This window comes from Carcharodon carcharias, assembly GCF_017639515.1.
Source record: "Carcharodon carcharias isolate sCarCar2 chromosome 29 unlocalized genomic scaffold, sCarCar2.pri SUPER_29_unloc_2, whole genome shotgun sequence".
Taxonomy (NCBI): Eukaryota; Metazoa; Chordata; class Chondrichthyes; order Lamniformes; family Lamnidae; genus Carcharodon; species Carcharodon carcharias.
This window is the reverse complement of record NW_024470665.1, coordinates 1,972,944-1,982,884: the sequence shown is the minus strand read 5'-3', so window position 1 is coordinate 1,982,884 and position 9,941 is coordinate 1,972,944. Positions and strand designations below refer to the sequence as shown.

The window sequence follows — 9,941 nt, the reverse complement described above, 5'->3', positions numbered from 1 at the left end:
GCGGGAGTTGGAGTCCGGAGCGCGAAAGAGAAGGCGAGGGAAACTACAAGTCCCGGGCTGCGGCGGGGGCGTGGGCATGCGCGGTGGGGCGCCGGGGCGCGCGGGGGCCGGCGGGAGTTGGAGTCCGGAGCGCGAAGGAGAAGGCGAGGGAAACTACAAGTCCCGGGCTGCGGCGGGGGCGTGGGCATGCGCGGTGGGGCGCCCGGGCGCTGACAAGCGCCGCCCCGCCCCCTTTCCCTCCCTCCTCCCACCCCCCCTCCCTCCCTCCCTCCCTCCCTCCCTGCCTGCCTGCCTGCCTGCCGTCTTCTCCTCTCCTTCCCCCCCCCCCCCCCCCCCACCACCACCACCCCCCCCCCCCCCCCCCCCCTCCTCCTCTCCTCACACCTACCTTCAAACAAGAAGAGAGAGAGAGAGAGAGACAGGGCTTCGCTCCTTTTTGGCGACTTAAGATGGCGACGGCGGCGGCCCGGTGCCGCTTCCCGGCCAGGCCTTGCGAGAGGCGGCGCTGGGCGCTGAGGAGGCGGCGGAGGAGGCTCGGCAGCCCCGGCAGGGAGAGCGGCGGCGGCGGCGGCGGCGGCGGTGGTGGTGGTGGTGGTGGAGACGGCGGCGGCTCCTCCTCGGTGGCGGCGGGTTGGCCCAGCAGCAGCGGCGGTGGTGGTGGTGGCGGCGGCGGGAGGCTGGAGGCCGGGCTCGGCCGCTTCGAGCAGCTCTTCGGCGGCGGGAGCAGCGAGGAGGAGGAGGAGGATGAGGAGGTGAGAGAGACCGAGGCCGAGCCCAGCTTCCCCCCTCCTCCTCCTCCTCCTCCTCCTCCTCCCTCTGCTGCTGCTGCTAGTCCTGAGGGGGGAGGCGCGCACCCGACTCTCCTCCAAACCCACTCACCCCCTCACCCTCACCTCCTTGGAGCGCGCGCAGACTCGCGCCCTTTGTCCTGGGAGCGCGCGCGAGAGGTTTTTTTTTTGGGGGGGGGGGGGGGGAGAGTGGTGGTGGTGGAGGAGGAGGAGGAGGGTGGGGGGGGGTGGTGAGGAGAAGGGATCCACACACACACACACACCTCCCCCCCCATTGGGAGAGATCCACCCCCTCCTCCATTGGGAGAGATCCACCCCCCCCCCTCCATTGGGAGAGATCCACCCCCCCCCTCCATTGGGAGAGATCCACCCCCCCCTCTATTGGAGGAGATCCACCCCCCCCCCCTCCATTGGGAGAGATCCACCCCCCCCATTGGGAGAGATCCACCCCCTCCTCCATTGGGAGAGATCCACCCCCCCTCCATTGGGAGAGATCCACCCCCCCCCTCCATTGGGAGAGATCCACCCCCCCCCCTCTATTGGGAGAGATCCACCCCCCCTCCATTGGGAGAGATCCACCCCCCCCTCCATTGGGAGAGATCCACCCCCCCCCCAATTGGGAGAGATCCACCCCCCCCCCTCCATTGGGAGAGATCCACCCCCCCCTCCATTGGGAGAGATCCACCCCCCAATTGGGAGATATCCACCCCCCCCCCCAATTGGGAGAGATCCACCCCACCCCCCATTGGGAGAGATCCACCTCCCAAATTGGTAGAGATCCACCCCCCCCAATTGGGAGATATCCACCCCCCCCCCCAAATTGTGAGAGATCCACCCCCCCCCAAATTGGAAGAGATTCACCCCCCGATTGGGAGAGATCCACCCCCCCCCCAATTGGGAGAGATCCACACCCCCCCCCAATTGGGAGAGATCCACACACCCCCCCCCCAATTGGGAGAGATCCACCACCCCCCCCCAATTGGGAGAGATCCACCCCCCCCCCCAATTGGGAGAGATCCACCCCCCAATTGTGAGAGATCCACCCCCCAATTGTGAGAGATCCACCCCCCCCCCAATTGGGAGAGATCCACCCCCCAATTGGGAGAGATCCACCCCCCCCAATTGGGAGCTAACCACCCCCCCCCCCCCCCAATTGGGAGAGATCCAACCCCCCCCCCCCCCAATTGGGAGAGATCCACCCCCCCCCCAATTGGGAGAGATCCACCCCCCCCCCCAATTGGGAGAGATCCACCCCCCCAATTGGGAGAGATCCACCCCCCCCCCCCCAATTGGGAGAGATCAACCCCCCATTGTGATGGATCCCCCCCCCCATTGGAAGGGAACCACACACACACACACCCATTGGGAGAGATCCACATACCCCCATTGGGAGAGATGCACCCCCCCTCATTGGGAGGCATCCACCCCCCATTGGGAGGGATCCACACACACCCCCATTGGGAGGGATCAACCCCCCCGCCATTGGGAGGGATCAACCCCCCCCGCCATTGGGAGGGATCAACCCCCCCCCCCCCCCCCGCCATTGGGAGGGATCAACCCCCCCCCGCCATTGGGAGGGATCAACCCCCCGCCATTGGGAGGGATCAACCCCCCCGCCATTGGGAGGGATCAACCCCCCCGCCATTGGGAGGGATCAACCCCCCGCCATTGGGAGGGATCAACCCCCCCGCCATTGGGAGGGATCAACCCCCCCCGCCATTGGGAGGGATCAACCCCCCCGCCATTGGGAGGGATCAACCCCCCCGCCATTGGGAGGGATCAACCCCCCCGCCATTGGGAGGGATCAACCCCCCCGCCATTGGGAGGGATCAACCCCCCCCGCCATTGGGAGGGATCAACCCCCCCCCGCCATTGGGAGGGATCAACCCCCCCCCGCCATTGGGAGGGATCAACCCCCCGCCATTGGGAGGGATCAACCCCCCCCCCCGCCATTGGGAGGGATCAACCCCCCCCCCCGCCATTGGGAGGGATCAAACCCCCCCCCGCCATTGGGAGGGATCAACCCTCCTGCCATTGGGAGGGATCAACCCCCCCCCCCCGCCATTGGGAGGGATCAACCCCCCAGCCATTGGGAGGGATCAACCCCCCCGCCATTGGGAGGGATCAACCCCCCCCGCCATTGGGAGGGATCAACCCCCCCCCCCCCCCGCCATTGGGAGGGATCACCCCCCCCCCCCCCCCCCGCCATTGGGAGGTACCCCCCCCCCCCCCGCCATTGGGAGGGATCACCCCCCCCCCCGCCATTGGGAGGGATCAACCACCCACGCCATTGGGAGGGATCAACCCCCCCCCGCCATTGGGAGGGATCAACCCCCCGCCATTGGGAGGGATCAACTCCCCGCCATTGGGAGGGATCAACTCCCCGCCATTGGGAGGGATCAACCCCCCCGCCATTGGGAGGGATCAATCTCCCCCCCCCCCGTCGCCATTGGGGGGATCCACCCACCCCGCCATTGGGAGGGATCCACCCACCCCGCCATTGGGATGGATTCACCCACCCCGCCATTGGGAGGGATCCACCCACCCCGCCATTGGGAGGGACCCGCCCACCCCGCCATTGGGAGGGACCCGCCCACCCCGCCATTGGGAGGGACCCGCCCACCCCGCCATTGGGAGGGACCCGCCCACCCCGCCATTGGGAGGGACCCGCCCACCCCGCCATTGGGAGGGACCCGCCCACCCCGCCATTGGGAGGGACCCGCCCACCCCGTCATTGGGAGGGATCCGCCCACCCCGTCATTGGGAGGGATCCGCCCACCCCGCCATTGGGAGGGATCCGCCCACCCCGCCATTGGGAGGGATCCGCCCACCCCGCCATTGGGAGGGATCCGCCCACCCCGCCATTGGGAGGGATCCGCCCACCCCCACGGGGAGGGATCCGCCCACCCCCACGGGGAGGGATCCGCCCACCCCCACGGGGAGGGATCCGCCCACCCCCACGGGGAGGGATCCGCCCACCCCCACGGGGAGGGATCCGCCCACCCCCACGGGGAGGGATCCGCCCACCCCCACGGGGAGGGATCCGCCCACCCCCACGGGGAGGGATCCGCCCACCCCCACGGGGAGGGATCCGCCCACCCCCACGGGGAGGGATCCGCCCACCCCCACGGGGAGGGATCCGCCCACCCCCACGGGGAGGGATCCGCCCACCCCCACGGGGAGGGATCCGCCCACCCCCACGGGGAGGGATCCGCCCACCCCCTCCCATTGGGAGAGACCCACCCCCACGGGGTGGGATCCACCCACCCCCTCCCATTGGGAGAGACCCACCCCCACGGGGTGGGATCCACCCACCCCCTCCCATTGGGAGAGACCCACACCCCCTCCCATTGGGAGAGACCCACACCCCCTCCCATTGGGAGAGACCCACACCCCCTCCCATTGGGAGAGACCCACACCCCCTCCCATTGGGAGAGACCCACACCCCCTCCCATTGGGAGAGACCCACACCCCCTCCCATTGGGAGAGACCCACACCCCCTCCCATTGGGAGAGACCCACACCCCCTCCCATTGGGAGAGACCCACACCCCCTCCCATTGGGAGAGACCCACACCCCCTCCCATTGGGAGAGACCCACACCCCCTCCCATTGGGAGAGACCCACACCCCCTCCCATTGGGAGAGACCCACACCCCCTCCCATTGGGAGCGACCCACACCCCCTCCCATTGGGAGCGACCCACACCCCCTCCCATTGGGAGCGACCCACACCCCCTCCCATTGGGAGCGACCCACACCCCCTCCCATTGGGAGCGACCCACACCCCCTCCCATTGGGAGCGACCCACACCCCCTCCCATTGGGAGCGACCCACACCCCCTCCCATTGGGAGAGACCCACACCCCCTCCCATTGGGAGAGACCCACACCCCCTCCCATTGGGAGAGACCCACACCCCCTCCCATTGGGAGAGACCCACACCCCCTCCCATTGGGAGAGACCCACACCCCCTCCCATTGGGAGAGACCCACACCCCCTCCCATTGGGAGAGACCCACACCCCCTCCCATTGGGAGAGACCCACACCCCCTCCCATTGGGAGAGACCCACACCCCCTCCCATTGGGAGAGACCCACACCCCCTCCCATTGGGAGAGACCCACACCCCCTCCCATTGGGAGAGACCCACACCCCCTCCCATTGGGAGAGACCCACACCCCCTCCCATTGGGAGAGACCCACACCCCCTCCCATTGGGAGAGACCCACACCCCCACCCATTGGGAGAGACCCACACCCCCTCCCATTGGGAGAGACCCACACCCCCTCCCATTGGGAGAGACCCACACCCTCTCCCATTGGGAGAGACCCACACCCCCTCCCATTGGGAGAGACCCACCACCCCATTGGGAGCTACCCACCCCACCCACCATGGGGAGAGATGCACCCCACCCACCATGGGGAGAGTTGCACCCCACCCACCATGGGGAGAGATGCACCCCACCCACCATGGGGAGAGATGCACCCCACCCACCATGGGGAGAGATGCACCCCACCCACCATGGGGAGAGATGCACCCCACCCACCATGGGGAGAGATGCACCCCACCCACCATGGGGAGAGATGCACCCCACCCACCATGGGGAGAGATGCACCCCACCCACCATGGGGAGAGATGCACCCCACCCACCATGGGGAGAGATGCACGCCACCCACCATGGGGAGAGATGCACCCCACCCACCATGGGGAGAGATGCACCCCACCCACCATGGGGAGAGATGCACCCCACCCACCATGGGGAGAGATGCACCCCACCCACCATGGGGAGAGATGCACCCCACCCACCATGGGGAGAGATGCACCCCACCCACCATGGGGAGAGATGCACCCACCCACCGTTGGGAGAGATGCACCCCACCCACCGTTGGGAGAGATGCACCCCACCCACCGTTGGGAGAGATCCACCCCACCCACCGTTGGGAGGGATCCACCCCACCCACCGTTGGGAGGGATCCACCCCACCCACCATTGGGAGGGATCCACCCCACCCCCCAATTGGGAGGGATCCACCCCACCCCCCATTGGGAGGGATCCGCCCCACCCCCCATTGGGAGGGATGCGCCCCACCCCCCATTGGGAGGGATGCGCCCCACCCCCCATTGGGAGGGATGCGCCCCACCCCCCATTGGGAGGGATGCGCCCCACCCCCCATTGGGAGGGATGCGCCCCACCCCCCATTGGGAGGGATGCGCCCCACCCCCCATTGGGAGGGATGCGCCCCACCCCCCATTGGGAGGGATGCGCCCCACCCCCCATTGGGAGGGATGCGCCCCACCCCCCATTGGGAGGGATGCGCCCCACCCACCATTGGGAGAGATCCGCCCCACCCACCATTGGGAGAGATCCACCCGCCCCCCCCTCCGCATTGGGAGAGATCCACCCGCCCGTCCCCCCATTGGGAGATCTCCACCCCGTCCCCCCATTGGGCGGGATCCACCGACCCCCTCCCCCATTGGGCGGGATCCACCGACCCCCCCTCCCCCATTGGGCGGGATCCACCGACCCCCCCTCCCCCATTGGGCGGGATCCACCGACCCCCCCTCCCCCTTTGGGCGGGATCCACCGACCCCCCCTCCCCCATTGGGCGGGATCCACCACCCCCATTGGCGGGGGTGTGTGAGTGGGGGAACCACACCCCCATTGGCGGGTGGGGGGGGGGGGGGATCCACAACCCCCATTGTGGGTGGGGATCCACGCCCCCATTGGGATCAACAACCTTTGGTAGAGATCAACACCCACATTGAGAGTGACCAACACACTTTGGAAGGGATCCGCTCCCCCGTCGGGAGGGATCCGCTCCCCCGTCGGGAGGGATCCGCTCCCCCGTCGGGAGGGATCCGCTCCCCCGTCGGGAGGGATCCGCTCCCCAGTCGGGAGGGATCCTCTCCCCCGTCGGGAGGGATCCGCTGCCCCGTCGGGAGGGATCCGCTCCCCCGTCGGGAGGGATCCGCTCCCCCGTCGGGAGGGATCCGCTCCCCCGTCGAGAGGGATCCGCTCCCCCGTCGGGAGGGATCCGCTCCCCCGTCGGGAGGGATCCGCTCCCCCGTCGGGAGGGATCCGCTCCCCCGTCGGGAGGGATCCGCTCCCCCGTCGGGAGGGATCCGCTCCCCAGTCGGGAGGGATCCGCTCCCCAGTCGGGAGGGATCCGCTCCCCAGTCGGGAGGGATCCGCTCCCCAGTCGGGAGGGATCCGCTCCCCAGTCGGGGGGGGGGGATCCGCTCCCCAGTCGGGGGGGGGGGGGGGATCCGCTCCCCAGTCGGGGGGGGGGGGGGATCCGCTCCCCAGTCGGGGGGGATCCGCTCCCCAGTCGGGAGGGATCCGCTCCCCAGTCGGGAAGGATCCGCTCCCTCCGTCGGGAGGGATCCGCTCCCTCCGTCGGGAGGGATCCGCTCCCCCCCGCCGGGAGGGATCCGCCCCCCCCCCCCCCCCCCCCCCCCCCCCGTCGGGAGGGATCTGCTCCCCCGTCGGGAGGGATCCGCCCCCCCGTCGGGAGGGATCCGCTCCCCCGTCGGGAGGGATCCGCTCCCCCGTCGGGAGGGATCCGCTCCCCCGTCGGGAGGGATCCGCTCCCCAGTCGGGAGGGATCCGCTCCCCAGTCGGGAGGGATCCGCTCCCCAGTCGGGAGGGATCCGCTCCCCAGTCGGGAGGGATCCGCTCCCCAGTCGGGAGGGATCCGCTCCCCAGTCGGGAGGGATCCGCTCCCCAGTCGGGGGGGGGGGGATCCGCTCCCCAGTCGGGGGGGGGGGGGGGATCCGCTCCCCAGTCGGGGGGGGGGGGGGGGATCCGCTCCCCAGTCGGGGGGGGATCCGCTCCCCAGTCGGGAGGGATCCGCTCCCCAGTCGGGAGGGATCCGCTCCCTCCGCCGGGAGGGATCCGCTCCCTCCGCCGGGAGGGATCCGCTCCCTCCGCCGGGAGGGATCCGCTCCCCCCCGCCGGGAGGGATCCCCCCCCCCCCCCCCCGCCGGGAGGGATCCGCTCCCCCCGCCGGGAGGGATCCGCTCCCCCCCGCCGGGAGGGATCCGCTCCCCCCCGCCGGGAGGGATCCGCTCCCCCCCGCCGGGAGGGATCCGCTCCCCCCCCCCCCCCCGCCGGGAGGGATCCGCTCCCCCCCCCCCCCCCCCCCCGCCGGGAGGGATCCGCTCCCCCCCGCCGGGAGGGATCCGCTCCCCCCCCGCCGGGAGGGATCCGCTCCCCCCCGCCGGGAGGGATCCGCTCCCCCCCACCGGGAGGGATCCGCTCCCCCCGCCGGGAGGGATCCGCTCCCCCCCGACGGGAGGGATCCGCTCCCCCCCGCCGGGAGGGATCCGCTCCCCCCCCCCCGACGGGAGGGATCCGCTCCCCCCCGACGGGAGGGATCCGCTCCCCCCCGACGGGAGGGATCCGCTTCCCCATCGGGAGGGATCAACTGCCTTTGGGATGGATTCGTGCCCCCATTGGAAGCGATTAGCATCCTCTGGGAGAGTTGAAGGCTTTGGGAGGGACCGACTCCCCCATTGGGAGGGACGAGTGTCGCGAGGGATTAATACTGTGGAACTGATCAATATACAATATCCTCAGTGTGTAACTAAAACTGGGCACGCGCAATCCACTCAGTGACCAGGAGTGTCAGATACCGGGTGCAATCAATACAGGAGTGTCAGATACCGGGTGCAATCAATACAGGAGTGTCAGATACCGGGTGCAATCAATACAGGAGTGTCAGATACCGGGTGCAATCAATACAGGAGTGTCAGATACCGGGTGCAATCAATACAGGAGTGTCAGATACCGGGTGCAATCAATACAGGAGTGTCAGATACCGGGTGCAATCAATACAAGAGTGTCAGATACCGGGTGCAATCAATACAGGAGTGTCAGATACCGGGTGCAATCAATACAGGAGTGTCAGATACTGGCTTCAATGAATACAGGAGTGTCAGATACTGGCTACAATGAATACAGGAGTGTCAGATACTGGCTACAATGAATGCAGGAGTGTCAGATACTGGCTACAATGAATACAGGAGTGTCAGATACTGGCTACAATGAATACAGGAGTATCAGATACTGGCTACAATGAATACAGGAGTGTCAGATACTGGCTACAATGAATACAGGAGTGTCAGATACTGGCTACAATGAATACAGGAGTGTCAGATACTGAGTACAATGAATGCAGGTGTGTCAGATACTGGGTACAATGAATACAGGAGTGTCAGATGCTGGCTACAATGAATACAGGAGTGTCAGATACTGGGTGCAATCAATACAGGAGTGTCAGATACTGGGTGCAATCAATACAGGAGTGTCAGATACTGGGTGCAATCAATACAGGAGTGTCAGATACTGGGTGCAATCAATACAGGATTGTCAGATACTGGGTGCAATCAATACAGGATTGTCAGATACTGGGTGCAATCAATACAGGATTGTCAGATACTGGGTGCAATCAATACAGGAGTGTCAGATACTGGGTGCAATCAATACAGGAGTGTCAGATACTGGGTGCAATCAATACAGGAGTGTCAGATACTGGGTGCAATCAATACAGGAGTGTCAGATACTGGGTGCAATCAATACAGGAGTGTCAGATACTGGGTGCAATCAATACAGGAGTGTCAGATACTGGGTGCAATGAATACAGGAGCGTCAGATACTGATTACAATGAAAGCAGGAGCGTCAGATACTGGGTACAATGAATACAGGAGTGTCAGATACTGGGTACAATGAATACAGGAGTGTCAGATACTGGATGCAATCAATACAGGAGTGTCAGATACTGGGTGCAATCAATACAGGAGTGTCAGATACTGGGTGCAATGAATACAGGAGTGTCAGATACTGGGTGCAATGAATACAGGAGTGTCAGATATTGGGTGCAATGAATACAGGAGTGTCAGATACTGGGTGCAATGAATACAGGAGTGTCAGATACTGGGTGCAATCAATACCGGAGTGTCAGATACTGGGTGCAATGAATACAGGAGTGTCAGATACTGGGTGCAATGAGTACAGGAGTGTCAGATACTGGGTGCAATGAATACAGAAGTGTCAGATACTGGGTGCAATGAATACAGGAGTGTCAGATACTGGGTGCAATGAATACAGGAGTGTCAGATACTGGGTGCAATGAATACAGGAGTGTCAGATACTGGGTG

At 66.3% G+C, this 9,941-nt stretch overlaps 1 protein-coding gene across 1 annotated transcript in view; it reads left to right on the top strand.

Annotated features, from left to right (window-relative positions):
- Positions 1-388: 388 nt before the first annotated feature.
- Positions 389-9,941, top strand: part of kmt2bb (lysine (K)-specific methyltransferase 2Bb) — a 139,335-nt gene continuing 129,782 nt past the window's right edge. The window contains exon 1 of the mRNA XM_041181157.1: positions 389-752. Coding sequence (XP_041037091.1) covers positions 450-752 — 303 coding nt within the window. The 5' untranslated portion in view covers positions 389-449. The remainder of the gene's footprint in view (positions 753-9,941) is intronic.